Genomic DNA, 16,367 nt, shown 5'->3' on the forward strand with positions numbered 1-16,367 from the left:
TTTGTATCCTTGTCTGAGGGACCAAGCAGTAAAGTATAAAGGACACAGGTGTTTAATTTAAAAAATGGGGTTTTATTGACCCAAAAGTATAAAAAGATATTTAACAAAACTTAAACAGGCAGACCAGCAAAACAGGTCAACTCAATAGACTAAGCTCAAGATAAGAATTAACAAAACCTCAAACAAACATAAGACAGACTGACCTCCTGAAACGACACACGGGGAACGTTAATACTGGTTAGCTAAACCACATGACACACGGGGGAAAAAATGGCTGCCATGTAACCAACTAATACAAAACAATTAAACAAACTTGAAACACCCTCCAGGCAATGAAGCATGACGGCTGTCAGTGGTACTTCAGCTCTCCCAGCCCTTTGCCAGACAGGAGAGAAACCCCAGGTGACTCAAACACAGAAAGATGCATTAATATAAAACAGAACTTTGACCTTGCAGTGTTCATATGTGTGCACGCCTTCTAAACATTGGAAGGTGTAATAAAAACAAACAATAAAGGAACAATATTGGACAATGAGTAGAATATATTTAAAGTAGTGACTGCAAAGCAAACTAAAGTGAAGTAATGCTGAGGTGTGGCTCATCCTGTGCAGCCATCACACCTTGAGCCCCGTTTGTTTGTTGTATTGCTGTTAGCTCCACCCCGAAGCTGAAGTCCGCTCCTTTGTGTTGAACCCACTCATTGTAAATGAATCGCCATCAAAATGTACTAATGATGCGATGTGCTGCTTACGGTCACACAGGGATGGATCAGCCGTATATTATGGTCTGGCCACGCCTAGACGGGCCGTAACCATCAGTTTGATCTGTGTGATTGATCAGTGATGTCAGCATAATCACAGGTCCATAGTAACCATAGTAACGCTTTTTGTTCTCACTCGCCTTTTTTAACTTGTCAATTTGGTTTTGATCTAAAATATTATGATAATTATTGTTCTATGAATTTAACCTCGGTCGTAACAATTTAATCTGATCCAGTGTTGTTGTTCTGCTGTGGTGATGGAGCGGCTGCTCCTGACTACAGATGGATGATTCAAACATGGCACACAGAGAAGAAGGAGTAGAAGAAGAAAGCTGAATGCCTGTAATGGTGATCTGCATGGATCAGAGCAACAGTGAGAAAACATGGAGGAACCTTTAAGGCAGCGGTCCCCAACCCCCGGGCCTCGGACCGGTACCGGTCCGTGAGTCGTTTGGTACCGGTCCGCGAGAGTTGAGGCTCAGGTGTGAAATGTATAGTTTTCAGGGTTTTTTCAGCTTTATTTTGTTATCATTTTTATGTTAACTCGGTTTTCCTGGGTCTTTTCACGTGTGTTATGAATAAATCTTCTTTTTTTCTGTACCGGTACTAGTTTTATTTTGTTGTATTTATCCGCGACACCTTAAAGGCCGGTCCGTGAAAATATTGTCGGGCATAAACCGGTCCGTGGAGCAAAAAAGGTTGGAGACCACTGCTATAAGGAACAATGTCAAGACAGAAACACAGGAAACACACTGCTGAGCTTCAGATTCAGAGTCTGAAACAGCAACAAAACACTGCCAGTGAACACAATCCAACTATTTAGTGTGTAGTGTATATGTTGAGCTCTGAATGTGTGTAAGAGTCCAGCAGACAGTCTGATCCAGTTTGGCTCTGCTGAAGTCTGGATGTAGATCATGGAGGAGTTTCTCACTTCAGGCTCTGATCCTGTTCTTACACACTGAGGTTTTGTCTCGTTTTCTTCGTCCTGCTAAGCTGTTCATGTTCAACACTACAGAGGGAACAAATCCACTCAGGAAGCAGCTCATCTGAGGTCATTTGATCATCAGGTTGATTTGGATTCATTGAACATGAAGGTATTGCTTTTTGAAGTATGATCATATTGATGGTAAGTCATAACACAGACAGCTGCTCTGACTTTCTAGATTTCTTTCTTTCTCTTTATGTACGCCTAAATTACAACAACAGTCGTCTCAAGATGCTTTAAACTCTGAGTCTGTGTAGTGTCTCAGTCATCCAGGTCATGGTCGTCTCAGCAGTTTGGAAAAAAACAAACATAGAGTATGCTGTGCAGAGCAGCGAGCAGTTCTCAGACCTCTGGAGACACCAAGCAGCCACTTCATGCTCTCTCTTTCTAGTCCCTGTCAGGACTCTTGCTGCAGCATTTTGGATTAACTGAAGGCTTTTCAGGGAGTTTTTAGGACTTCCTGATAATAATGAATTACAGTCGTCCAGCCTGGAAGTAATAAATGCATGAACTAGTTTTTCAGCGTCACTCTGAGACAGGATATTTCTAACTTTAGAGATGTTGCACAAGTGGGAGAAAGCAGTCTTACATAAGTGTTATCTGGCTTCCTGCTTAAAGCTGGGTGTCATCTGCATAGCAGTGCACACCTGTTCAACCACTCACACTGTGATGTGCATTAAAATGAAGCTCCACAGGCTGTTGGACAGCAAGCTTTATAGTTTCAGTTGGTCCAGTTTAATGTGCAGCCATCACCGGAGAAATAATCAGCAGCACTGAGAGCGCGCTCAGCAACAAAACCATTATTTCACTGCTCTGTGCTTTAAATCAGCAGGTTAATGATTTGCTGCAGCATTCGTTTTCACAATAGTGTTCTTTTATAGATTTTTCATCCCTATCTGATAATGTGTTTTAGTAGGTGGAGCTCGTAGGGATCGTTTTTTGTGGAGTCATGTGATCCATCAAACATCCCCTTTAGATTGGTTACATGCTGCCAGCACCGCCTCTTTCATGTGAACGTATGAGCAAACTCTGGGTTAACTTAGTGAGTTAACACATGTTGGTTTGTACAACCTGACTGCAATAATGAAAACAGTCTGTTCTTCACTGGGATTCCCTTTTGTCCAGTTTGGGTTTTGAGTCCATTTTATTATTGTGTGACATTTAGAGGAGGACGGTAAACCTGTCCTGGTCGAGGAGGAGAGATTGCTGTTGTTCTCTGCAGTGGTTTAAGCATTCAAACGACAAACTCTGTAACATGAGTTCACTAAATGAAGCCCCTCACTGTAGTTTATTTTATTTCTGTAAAGTTGCATTATGATCCTCCTAAAAACTTGATTCTATTCATCCAAATGAGGATCCAAGTGACTGACTCACCTCCTTCCCCTCAAACAGATCACTCAGTCATAGACGTGTTCGTACAACAGCTACTTTCAGCTGCTCCCTCATCACAAGACGCTGTCACATCACACAGCTCTGCATGTTTTACACCAAATGCAACACAAAGGCGATTATTGTCACCACTGAACATGTTAACCTCTACACTATGGAGCCATAAACCTCTGTTCTTACAGTATAGTATGCTTTCATTATGTAACCCGGGTGCATAAATAGTAAAAGATAAGTGAAGAAGAATATAAATATCAAAGAGTTCATTTATTTAAATTTTCTTGTATATTAAAAAGATCAAAGTTCATGTCAACTGATTAAAAACATGTTTGCATTGTTTAAAATACGTTATCTTTCTTTTCTTGTGACTTGTTTGTGAGAAATGTAATTTCCTACGGGGATAAGGTCTGTGAAGGTAACACAGGGTGGAGAAGGAAAAGGAGAAAAAAGAGAGCGCGAGGAGAGAGGGCAGTGGTGCGTGAGTTACACGGAGCAACCGGAGAAGTTAGCTTGTTTTTATGTAGTATCAGTGAGTGTGTTTCGACTTTTCAGAAAGATAAGTCACAGTGTCGGTAAGTTAGTGACGTGACACGTAAAGTTTCGGCGTGAAGCTGCTGGACTGTGTGTTTTGTTTACTGCGGCCGTGCACGCATTGAGTTAAAGTGAGGCTAACCCAGCCGTTAGCTAATAAGGACTACTGTAGCTGCCGTTTCGCTAAAGTTGTGGGACGTAACAAGCTGCAGAGGATCGTTACCGAACTGGATAACGACGGACACACCCCGGGCAGTCACTCTGAGTGCCCGCGTCACTGAGAGTACCTCTGGCAACGTGGGAAGCTAAAACAGGAAGCTTGTGGAGCACGTGGAGATCACGGACCTTCCTCATCTTTGTGCTACTGCATTCAGAGCGGAGTGTTTCTGAAGGAGCTGAAGACAACTTGTTGCCTGGATTAATCTGGTGGGAAGTGCACGTTTCACAAGGTACTGAGTTTATTTATTTATTTATGCTTGTTGAGTGAAGAACTTCCGGTTGGGAGATCGTTTTGGATTTATACTGGAGCAATAGACTATGTGCACGTTAGCATATGCTACTTCCGGTGCGGAAACTCCTGTGGGGAGCTTTGTTTCCGGTGTCCTATTCACGCCCTGTTTACGGTCCAAAACAAGTTAAGCAAATGAATGAATCAAGCGGCGATTTACATTTCTATAGATGTCTCGGGCATTTACCCAATATATCTGTAAATGATGTTCATGGACTTGTCGATATTTTTCCCTGCGCCTCAGGGCAAAAGAGAAAAGGGATTCAAATGTTATATTTCTCAGCTGTCCCTCGTTTATCGCGGGTGTTATGTTCTAAAAATAACCAGCGAGAGGTGAAATCAAGTAGCCAATTTTATTTTTTGACGGTGCAAAACGTTTGGTGGACATCGTGGACATACAGCACTGCACTTCAGTCACACTGCTAGCATCGATGCAGCGATGCTGTACAGGAGAGACGTCACGGAGGAGATCGTCTGCAGCGATCAGGACACAATGTGACGTAAAAAGAAAAGCATGCAAACTTGCACTAAAAAATCCACGAAACAGCGAGGTGAAAGGTGAACCGCGTTATAGCGAGGGATCGCTGTAATTTTGAAGGTAAGTCACAACATACCCTTCGTAAATACTAATGTATAGAAACTGTTACCAGCAATCATTCATTTTTGTGTGGCTTTTGTCACGGTTTGTTAACATGCTGTGTGGGTGTGTACTTGACCAGCTGATCTCGACATAATGGAAACATCTGGTTTGACTATTGTTCACCTGTAGTTTGAATGCTGAACATTTGCCTGTTTAAATCATAAGACCAGTCACTGTACAGAGATGTGCTTCTGAATGTGGACGATGTGTCTTCTGCTGCAGTTCTGCTTGTGTTTAGTGATGTAAACAACTGATCAATCTAAACTCTTTAAATGTCAAAGTTGATCATTAGATTTTTATGACACACAGTGGTGAGTGTTCCCACCTCCTGCTCTTTGTAACTTAACGCCATCTTTCCGTTTTCGAGTTGTGGACATGATTTTGGAGGATATCTTCGCAGTAGCGATTGACCGCAAAGTAAAGCTACCGGAAATGTACAACATCCGGTCTCAAACCAGGAAGTTAGCATTTTCTCGTGCACAGGGTCAATACAGGCCTGCAACGTAGGGTTTATCTCTGCCGGCTTTAGGTTTAGTTTGGGACTATAATAGTTTTATCACTGGTGGTTTACACTGTATATGTGGAGATTCTGTGTACAGTGGGTAAATTGCTGTGTGTGTGTTTTTGGTTTGCCTGAATACTGAAATCTGCCATTTTATTATTTTGTTTTCATTGTTTGGTAAATGAAAGGAGGGTTGCAATGCTCTACTTAAATGGTGTATGACATGATTTACTGCACTATAGACACTAGTGTTCATTTTCGCGTGTAGTGCTACTGTTAAGGAATAAGCTTCATTGATCCCAGAAACAAAAGAGAAGTTAATTTAAGAATATCGTACGAGAGTACACTAGGAAAAGAACCCAAACCCATTTATTACTGGTGTCAAGCCAGCCTCCACTTTGTTTTACGTTCCCTGTGTATTCAAAGTATTATGGCAAAAGATGTGGAAACATGATTTCAAAATAAAATCTCCTGAAGCATGATTTCAAAATGAAGGCCAACTTCCAGTAAATTAAGAGCACATTCACAAATATCAATTAGTCTTGTTTGCACACTCTAATGTTGGATACAAATGACATACCCTAGTATTCTAGTAGCAACATGTCAATATTAAAGCCACCTCCGTTTGGATTTCAAAGTAAAAGCCCTCTGAATGTTTATTTTTGAACTACTCTTTTAATTAATTCAGAATGGAAAACTCACGTTTCCACAGACTTGTTGCAGTCTATATTGACAGTATACAACCCCATAGTGATTCCATGTCAATATTAATCATTCTTGTTTTGCCCTTCAAAATTCTCTTTCAAATTGACCATATATCAGTGTGCGTTTTCAATGACTTCAGAAAGCTCTAAAATGGAAAATTGCTATTTCCACATAATAATTACTTTCTGTATTGACAGCATTCCATCCCACAGTGATACCATGTTGATCTCAAGTCATTCTGATTTTGCCTTTCAAAATAAGAGCCCTTTCAAATTGCTCATACGGGAAATAATCCTTCAATGAATTCTGATTTCTCTAAAAAGAAAAATTCTTGTTTCCATTGCATAAATTCACTTAAGATCAAGAGTATGCAACCCCACAATGATACAATATCAATATCAAGTCAGTCTGATTTTGCGTTTCAAATTAATGGCCCGTTGAAATTGCCCATTTAAGACCTAACTTTCAGTGATTTCAAAATGCTTTAAAATGCAAAATTCTTGTTTCCACAAGATAATTCCACTTTAGATCAACAGTATACAGCTCCACAGTGATACCATATCAATATCAAGTCATTCTGATTTTGCCTTCCAAAGTAAAAGACTTTTCAAATTGTCCATAATTCACCTACCTTTCAGTGATTTCAAAATGCTCTAAAAAGAATAATTTCGGTTTCCACCTTAGAATTATTCTGAAATGTTTTTTTTATTCTTTCTGTTACTCACATGTATGTTTCGATGTGCAATGGTGTTAGTTTGAATGACATCTCCAAGGCCCTTTAATTTATAATTGTCTTTTCTGTTTTTTCTTTTTACTTTGTCAAGTATTCACCACATTTAAAACCCACAAAAAAAAGACAATAGTTAACTTTAAAATTAGTACAGAGGTGGAGAATAAACTCAGCCGTGGTGTCTTTTGTCTTATGCAGTCAGAGAGATTATTGAATGTTTCGGTGGATGTATTTTCCTCTGTGGTGGGTTACGATCTGCGCCCACCACCCCAGGCTCCGTGGGGCTTGGTGGTGGTGCTAATGTAGGCCCCCGTCCGGATGGGCCTTTGTGGCTTCCAGGGGTGCCTACTTGGGTCAGTGGGGGACCTGGCCCCACGAGAGAGTACTTTGCCTTCACTTCCCTCCCCTCCTCATCCCCACTCCATCACACCGCCACACATGCAGGGCTTTGGCGTACAGTTGTTTCACTGAGGTGGGTGTGAGTCATTCCTGCTGTGTCCCCTTCCGACCACCTGTACCTCAATTTTATTCCACAATCTATACATCAACATCACTTGTGCTGGGCATGCTGAATGGCGTCCAAGGGATGGTCTGTGTATTCAACCTCTCCTAAGTTGCCGGTGCCCACGTCTCAATTTTAAATACATGTAGATGATAATGTTTCTTGGCAGGGGCCGTGCTGACACCAATATTTATTATCTACTGTTACTTATACTTATCTAGGTTGTGGCTGTGATACTTGCTGTTGTGTACTGTGTTATATTTTTGCTTGTTTTCTTTTCTGTTTTTTTCTTCCAGTAGGTAATCCAATGGAATTTACTGTCTTGTGTCACCGTCCCTCATCCCCTCTGTTTTTCCCCCTCTTTTGAACGTCTCTTGTCTAAGTCTTAACCCTTTAAAACCGGTCAGAGTGGGCACGCTCTGTTTTGCGTAACTATTTTTAAATCCCGGTAGCTCTGCAACCACGTGAGCTAGCGCAATCATTTTTTTTGCATATGAAACCGGAGGAGTTGTACTTACATCTTATGCCATCAGCTTGTCCTCGGTCACAGTTTCCTTCCACATATAGCTTTGCAAAAACTGCATAAAAAGCACTTGCAAAAGTAATATTCCAGAAACACGCTTTGCCGATCCGATCAGCTGTTCATAACACTTCCTACGTTGGAATAGACGTCAGTGCGAACTATCGCATATCCGCCATTACCTGCCCGAAACCGGAAGTGACGTCATTTTCGCGGAAATTTTGTTTTTTTACCATCAGGGCCTCATGAGCCTATACTGGTGTTTTTAAAAGTTATGTTTGACTTTATGACTTTCTGTGTCGTTTCTGGGATGCTTAGGACTCATATTGCACTGCTGGAAATAGTTTATTTTGATGCATATGCTGCTTTTTTGCAAATTTGCATCATAATATTTATTTTCGTTTTTCCTGCAGTATATAAAAATTGGTGTATTTCAAAAATAAAACTATGAAGACACTCAAAATAAATTTCCTGTGGTGGGAAACTATTTTGTGCAACTTTTTTGTATTTACAGTTTTGAGGGATAAGCCTCTTAAATTTCTCTAACTAGAAATATATGTTAAAAAAACAAAAACGATTTTCAATTTTTTTGTAGTTTATTGCACTTTTTTTGCAATTAATGTAATTACTATGCACTTAATGCAGACATATTATTAAAATTTGGGCTGTAATGGTTGTATTGATGTATAGCAACTTGAAATGCTCCCAAAAATGGCTCCACAGCATGTAAAAATATAATATAAGCTCTGGCGGACTTGGTTCTATGGTAGGTCTTAAAGGGTTAATATTTCCTATCAACCAATTATGTGTATTCCTTTGATAATAACTGCAAATTTAAATTTTACAATAAAATGATTGAATAAATAAAGATATTTTAAAACTTCAATCAAGTGGAGCAATATTGCAAAGCCATAATGGTCCACTTGAAAAAAACAAAATCTGTTGGAGAGCCTATACTGCCCACTACTGGACGTTACAATTAAACAGGCGAGCTTGGAGTGTCTGACTCTGTCGACATTTCAAAAACTAGAGGTGAAAACATGTCATTTTGAACATAAAAGTCTTGTGCAGAAAAAATGCTGAAGAAGGAGAAGGGGTGAGTTCCTTTTTTTAAGTATAAACTTTAAATAGTAACTTTTAAAATTTGCTAACAAAGTAGTTCATCTCCAATTACATGTAATTGAGTAATCAAGTCTTGTAGCCTAGCCTAAGATATTAGCCAGGTTATTTCTGATTGTAAAAATGTCTTTTTTCTTATGTGTAACACGTAAAATTACATTTATTTCACCATATTATTACTGGGGTTTTTTCGATAACAGGCTTCGCTATGAGCAAAAACAAAAAAAGATTTGCCCACAGGACTCAGGCAAAGTTGTAGCATACGGCAGAAATTAATTAACACGTGTTCTATAACAGGCACATCTGTAGCTAACAGGCAATGGCTTTTTAACATCAAGTGCTGCACATTTTCTTCAGGGGCATTGTATTTCACAAAAACATGTTCAAATAGTACTTGAATAGAAACAAAGTTTTGTAATTAGTGGCACCGATTTAAAATTGTTCTCAATTCATTGAGAATATTATACATATTCTTTATAAAATGTTATGATTTCATATTCATCAATGATATAAATGCCACTGTAATGTTTTCTTTTTTACACTTAGAGTCTACCACTTCTGCTTATTTGGGGTATGTATTCTTTTCTTCTTTTCTTTCATATACATTTTCCAGGAAAAATAAAACTGAAAATGCTATATCTTCTGTTTTAGAACAAAAAGAAAACGATTACAATCAATGAAATTATTGAAACTGTGGAACAGCTGAAAAAACATGGCATGCAACTGGAGGACCATGCACTTCATAAAGAAGGCCCCTGGGGTCAAGTTTGCCTGACACTTGGTATTCAGAATAATAAAAATAACCGCTACAGAATTTGTGATGCATTTCGTCAGGTTAGTTCTTTTCACTTAATTTTTTTAAAAACATATTGTATTAAATTATTTAGTTAAAATCAAATTTATTAAAAATGTATGCCTGTTCTCTACAGAACGTGTCTATACCAGTCAAAGGGGATTCAGATAATGGACAAAAGCCACCAGAGCAGGTTTCATGAATAAAATTCTATGTGTTTGATATCAAATATGTTGGTATACCAAATTTTAGTCAATGTGTTACTGTTGAAATTATCCCTAAACGTAATATTGTCATTTTCAACAGGAAGAACTATCAGCTGCCTCTTCTCTGTCACCGGACATCTCCTCGCAGGTGGAAGGACAGCTGTCTCCTGAGCAGGTCAGTCATTAAAAATGCTTTCAAATAAGTTATGATTGGTGCTAGGATCATTGTTTAAATGACCACTTTATATTACATAAAAAATATTTTTTAAAACACAATATACAATTAAATAAAGAATTTTATCAAATGTTGTAACATAGAATGAAATTTATATTTCATGACACTTCTCAACATGAATTTTTGCTCTATATTCTGACATTAGAAACACTGGTTGTTAATATACTTAAAATACACAAGTATTTCAAGTGTATTTACTGATATTATAGTAGTTATGTAACATGGACAGCGTTTTCTCACAAAATAAAATTTTCCTCTTTTTTAGCCTAACAGCAACTCATCTGATGATGGATTCATAAGAATCAGGGTCCCACTTGAACAGACTTTTTTTTTCTTGAAAAGGAAAGAATGGACTAATATAAAAAATAAGAGATCCCAAAGAGGATACAAGGGACTACAGTGGACAGATCTGATTTCAGACGGAATACGGACAGTGTTTCCATATTGTTCCTTTGCCTTCAAAAGGCACAGAGTCAAGGCTTTGGACTCAGTAAGAAAGGGCCCTTTCTTCTGGTGTCTGGGTTACTGCAGTTTTGAGGACTGTCCAGTCACTGTAGACAATGAAGACGATCTAAAGGCAAAAGTCAATTTTCAAGGTCTCGAGTGTGTGCACAACCACTATGAACTAAGAAGAAGGCCAGTAAGAGCTCATAAGAGAGATAAAATTGGCCATGAATTGGAAAACCAATTACCTAGAGCCATGTATCTGGAAAAAATGAGCAAAATGGATGATGATGTTGTGCAATCGGGGTGTAGAGATGAAGTTCCAACTCCTCAAGTGTTGAGAAACATAGCCTTGGAAATCTGAAAGAAAAGTCGTCTTCATCATAATGAGATTATGAGTCTTCAGTTAATGGTGGCAAACAAGAAGAACAACCCAGAGGATTTATTGCAGAAAGTGATGTTACATCCAAAAGGTGTTTTTTTTTTATGGTCTTCCAGGAGCATTGAGATTTTCCAGAGCCGCTGTCGGGAGGACATAGTTTATTTGGATGCTACAGGAAGTATCATGAAAAAAAGAAAGGGTTCGCCTCCTTTCTATGTTTACGAACTTGTAGTAAGAAATCCACGGAAAACATCCTCTCCCCTACCAGTGGCTACATATTTAACATGGGACCATACCACTGCCTCAGTCACATATTTTTTTGGAAGCATTTCTGACTGATGTTGCAAGGGCCTTTGGGCGCAAAGCCATGCGTTCACCTTTAATGCTTATGTGTGATGGATCTATGGTCCTAATGCAAGCTATCTGTTTAGCTTTTGCAAAAAAAAATCTGTCTGACACAATAAATCATTATTATAACATCGCTTCGGGGAAAGGAAACAAGGAAAACTTCGAGGTTCCAATTCTTCACAGATGCCTTAGTCATGTTATGAAGAATGCCAAAGAGATCTGTAAAAAGTAGTAAGTGTAGTCCTTTTAATACAGTATTCACTTGTTTGTTTGTTTTTATTGTGACATGTGACATGGCATTTCATTTTTCAATTTGGGAAAACATTATTACTGTTTTGGAAACACTTAAAGATAATTTCTTCTTAAACTGCACCAAAGAACTACCATCTTGCAATGCACACTGTTGGAGTCTTCACTACTGCAACTTCCTTAAAAGACCTCACTGACATGGTTCGAAGTGCTGCAGTTGTTTTTGGGAGTCCTTGTAGTGGTGAGAATGTCGAAAAACATTTTCACAACCTGCAGATATGGATGCAGAAAGCCAATGTTGATGTTGATGGCAATGCCAGAAACTCAAAAGCTGATGAGGACCTGAAGGTAAACTGAAGTCAATTTTTATTAAAACTAAAGGCTAAACTTTTGCCTCTTATACATCTTTTTAAATACTTTGGAATAGCATAATAATCACAAGTAATTTTAAATGTTTTATACAACATAATGTTGGGTTTTTAGATTATAGATATGAAAGATGAGTGGACACGATGTTCAAATCACATAATTATTCTGTTTTGTCTGTTGGCTAGGGAGTCAAGGGAAACAACCTCTTTGGGAGACATTTTAAGGAGCTCATTTCCAACACATCATTGGAGATGGATGGTGAGGCAAACCCTTACTACAGCAAGGGGCTTATGGAGCACATCAGCAAATATCTTCTTCCTTTTTCTGGATTATGGTCTGCAATAATGTTAGGTAAGCCATTTTAAAGTAGACAAGTAATTAGTTTATAAAATGAAATTACACACATCAATATTATTCTAATCTTGAAAATCCAAAGGTGACCTTGGAAGACATGGCACTGGGAAAATGTATGAGCAGTACCACAACAAATACAATGCCTTAAGAAAGATCAAGAGACAAGTAAGACACATGATTTTTAGTATATATACATATTTGTGTGGTGTGATTGAGAAACGGCGGGTCCAGAGGAGTCATCTGTATTGCAGATCATACGACATTGCACACAACAACAATGTGTATCTTTTAAAAAAAATCACATTTAATGATTTCTTAATTTGATTTTTCAGAATATTACTGAGAGTAATAAAACGCAGGGATAATGGAGAAGAGCCAGTGGGATCTGAAACATATCCGTCTACGTTCGGGAAGGCTCACCAGGCTGGATGACTTTGTTGTCCAGTATCAAATCAGTCACACAGCGCTGCTGAAGGAGTACGAAGACTCAAAAAGAATGCTTCAAAGAAAGGTTTGCAGAATGACTGGCTGATGTCCATCAATGCTTTGCCGTTTCAAAATGGAACATTAAAAAGAAGTCTTCTTGATGTGGTGGGATATTGAGGTGCCCCACATGGTGATTTTATAGCTTGGTGGCACTGGTGTGTCTTACTGGACATTTTTGTGTGTTTTGCTTTATTGTAAATTAAGGAAAATGTTGTCACAGCATTTCACTTGTAATTCCTAAACAATGTTCAATGACTCCTATATTTTGTTCAGAAATTTAGAGTGGATGAAGAAAAATGGAAGGAACGTCGCCAAAAAAAGAAGGGGAGATATGTAACAGTACTCCGCACGCCCTTTCCTTTCAGGAGATCTTCAAAGACGGTATAAAATGTTGCACAAATTTATCGTTCATTTATAAAGACAAATATTTTGCATAACATTTTTTGTATTTCTTGTACACAATATTTATATAGGTTGCTTCCTCTATGGCCCCGAGTTCCCCTGTGCAGACTGGTAGAGTTGAGGATGTTACCTTGGAAACTCCAGAATTTCAGGTAGGATTGACAACTGCTAACATAAAGGATTCATCAAAGTAATAGTAATGCCTTCTTTTTCCATAGAAGATCCTTTCCATGACACAGTAATCAGTCATGGACACGTGTATGAAGGGCAAATCTTATTTATTTACATGTTGATATTCATGTTCAATTCATTCGATGTGAACATCCAGGATTTTGGTTGACTAGTTGTAACCTTAACCTAAATGGGAGGCACCAAAATTCAAAATGATTGCAGTGATTACATGGTAAATTTTTGGAATAACAAAATAAATAAATGTTTTCCTCAGTAGAAACTGAATGGGAACAAGCATTCAGGAACATAGTTAGAGTATGGGAAAAGTAACTTTGCAAGTGTTGCCATTACAGCTTTGAGTTTATATAGTTACCAATGCTCAAGGGTGGCTGTAGCTCAGGTGGTAGAGCAGGTCATCTACTGATTTGAAGGTTGGTGATTCGATTACTGGCTTCTCCTAGTCTGCATACCAGATATCCAAGATACTAACCATAAATTGCTCTCCAGTGCATCCATCGATTGTGTGTGAATGTTGGAACACACTTAGAAAAATCTGCTTGGGTGAATGCACAAGTTGTGTAAAGCGCTTTGAGTGCTCAGAAGAGTAGAAAAGCGCTTTATAAGAACCAGTTCATTTACCATTCAAGACATGGAGTGATACATTTTGAATGAATTTCCCAAAGACATATTGTTAGTAACAGTCCATAAACCTGTGTTAGAAATAACAAAACCATGTTCAATAGCTGGTCAGATCTTATGTTAAGTGTGTTTTCCTTTAATGAGGAGGTCCTGTCTTTGTGGAAGAAAAGAGACACAGAGGTTGTGGTTTCTGTGCTTCCCTCAACAAACCATGGTGCGTCCATAATTATCCGCCACAGTGATCTGCGAACCCTTCGACCACAGCTGTGGCTAACAGGCGAGGTATATCAATGATTAATTTAAGCACTCATAACCACAATAATTAGACTGTGTAATGTAATTCAATTAAAAGGACATTATCATGAAATTATTTATCATTAACATAATTTAAAGTATATAAATTACATAGCTTTGTGTTTATGCAAATTCTTTACGTAGGTAATTGAAGGGCTGTTTCATTGTCTGGCAAAAAAGGAGCAAAAGGGGATCTACATTATGAACCATTACACAGCGGGCTTGATTCTCTTTGGTGATCGGACACAGCTTTCTCGCCAAAGCTTGGGGAACGTAAGATGATTGTCCAATGTCCATATAATTATGTTCAAATACATTTAGAAAGAATTACTGATTGAATGCTAACAGAATTCCACAAACTGTAAGAAATACATAAATGTTTTCTGACAGGTAAACTTCGATCGGTGCCATTGTCACGTTTGTTAACATTAAAAATGTACACTGGAAGTTTCTGGTAAGCAACAAGATTATAACTTTAAAGTCTGTGTATTTTTTTAATGACGATATATTAATATTGTTTTAATGATTTATCTTTGCTACAGTTCATCAATGCAGTGAATCACACTGTTGATCTCCTTGATCCTGCCCCAAGTTCATCAGAGGAGGAAGACTCTAAACTCGCTGCACGTAAATTCAGGTATTTAGGCTTTAACACATTTTGTTCTATGCAAATAGGCTTTACAAGTTAGTTTACTACAACTGCATTTTTGTAGAAGCTTGTTGTACCTGGCCCCACAATGCGTGTTTCTCTGTTGGCATCCTCTTGGCCAGGTCTCATTTGCAAAATAAATCAGTACGGTTAAATAAAAATTATCAGGTGAACAAATTATTTAGACAATAATTCTGATGCAAAAGAGCCAAACGGGACAGGCCAAAAAATAAATAAATAAAAAATAAATAAAATTCTGTATAATTCTGTAAAATATCTTTTTTTTAAATTAGGAAATACGACATATACCAAATTGTATTCTGCTTTGTAATAATGTGCAGTGATTAGTTAAAAATGAGGAGAACCCGCCACGCAAAAACAGAATGGGTGACATTAAATGGAAGGGAGGTGTCTTGACCCATCCAGTGCAGAAGGATGGCTTCAGCTGTGGATGGTAAGTGATGATAATATACATTTGTATATAATTTCTTACTTGTTTGCCATCATGCCATGGTCAGAAGAATATCCACATCCAGAACAGTAGCTGTAATAGATATGAATACATCTAATTCTAAATTTCACAGTATACTGCACAAATTAAGTATATGGTTAATACTTTGGTGCCCTAAGTCATGCAGATTTTGTGACATACTCTTTTTAGGATGTGCAAATATTAAGGCTGCACAGCGATTGCAGATAGTACTTATACTTATACTTTAAAGAGAGCAAGTCACAGTCGGGAATTTCAGTTCAATTCAATTTTATTTATAAAGCGCCAAATCACAACAAAAGCCGCCTCAAGGCGCTTCATAGATACAGAGAAAAACCCAACAATCATATGACCCCCTATGAGCAGCACTTTGGCGACAGTGGGAAGGAAAAACTCCCTTTTAACAGGAAGAAACCTCCAGCAGAACCAGGCTCAGGGAGGGGCGGGGCCATCTGCTGTGATTGGTTGGTGTGAGAGAAGGAAGACAGGATAAAGACATGCTGTGGAAGAGAGACAGAGGTTAATAACAGATATGCGTCATAAAGGCTGCACAGCGATTGCAGATAGTACTTATACTTATACTTTAAAGAGAATAAACACAGGATTCAAGTGTAGGCTTGAAATACTGCTTGGAATGGACGGTCTGAATATATATGAAAGCCTATATCAGAACAGATTTGTGACACTGTTAAAGTCTAAAAATCTTTATTACTGAAGCTCATCAGGGAAACACAAAGACTTCAGACCCTCCCACTGTCTGCACAGAGATCTGCCACAGAGAGTGGTGTTATTCCACAGATCTGATTGGTCAGTAGGTGGTGAGTTCATACCTGCTGATCTGCTGAGGTCTGACCCAGTGAACTCTGGGTCACATTTGACTGAATGTTTAGAGATTTTCATTGTTTTTCAAAGGTCTCACAGAGGACACAGACTGGGCTGGTGTTTAATTTTCCTAAAAGCTGTTTCAT

The 16,367-nt window shown here is 38.4% G+C and overlaps 2 protein-coding genes across 11 annotated transcripts in view; both read left to right on the forward strand.

Annotated features, from left to right (window-relative positions):
* The window catches only part of LOC146521086 (butyrophilin-like protein 2), an 83,243-nt gene that overhangs the window by 51,860 nt on the left and 15,016 nt on the right, over positions 1-16,367 (forward strand). The gene's annotated exons all lie outside the window — the stretch shown is intronic.
* LOC146521087 (uncharacterized) lies at positions 9,473-15,235 on the forward strand. Of its 10 annotated transcripts, none has more exons than XM_085154538.1 (14): positions 9,473-9,722; positions 9,818-9,874; positions 9,988-10,062; positions 10,388-11,527; positions 11,675-11,893; positions 12,100-12,265; positions 12,351-12,433; positions 12,601-12,779; positions 13,028-13,135; positions 13,228-13,308; positions 14,111-14,248; positions 14,441-14,533; positions 14,651-14,714; positions 14,803-15,234. In XM_085154538.1, exons 8-13 carry the CDS (start codon positions 12,633-12,635, stop codon positions 14,684-14,686), a joined length of 603 nt encoding a protein of 200 aa, XP_085010664.1. In that variant the 5' UTR covers positions 9,473-9,722; positions 9,818-9,874; positions 9,988-10,062; positions 10,388-11,527; positions 11,675-11,893; positions 12,100-12,265; positions 12,351-12,433; positions 12,601-12,632; the 3' UTR covers positions 14,687-14,714; positions 14,803-15,234. The 10 variants fall into 10 exon arrangements, 7 of the variants coding, with proteins under 7 accessions (XP_085010664.1, XP_085010662.1, XP_085010660.1 ...); XM_085154536.1 differs by having other exon boundaries at positions 14,405-14,533; positions 14,803-15,229; XR_014873154.1 differs by having other exon boundaries at positions 14,111-14,180; positions 14,405-14,714; positions 14,803-15,232.

The sequence above is a fragment of the Neolamprologus multifasciatus genome, chromosome 3 (genome assembly GCF_963576455.1).
Source record: "Neolamprologus multifasciatus chromosome 3, fNeoMul1.2, whole genome shotgun sequence".
In the NCBI taxonomy this organism is placed as follows: domain Eukaryota; kingdom Metazoa; phylum Chordata; class Actinopteri; order Cichliformes; family Cichlidae; genus Neolamprologus; species Neolamprologus multifasciatus.

What these genes read in the sequence shown, in the direction of transcription:
- LOC146521087 (XM_085154532.1), top strand. Translation starts at nt 12,633, where the DNA reads ATGGAGAAGAGCCAGTGGGATCTGAAACATATCCGTCTACGTTCGGGA. An exon ending in AAAGAATGCTTCAAAGAAAG is followed by an intron (nt 12,780 to 13,027) that starts GTTTGCAGAATG and finishes TATTTTGTTCAG; the next exon opens with AAATTTAGAGTGGATGAAGA. An exon ending in CTCGCCAAAGCTTGGGGAAC is followed by an intron (nt 14,534 to 14,802) that starts GTAAGATGATTG and finishes TCTTTGCTACAG; the next exon opens with TTCATCAATGCAGTGAATCA.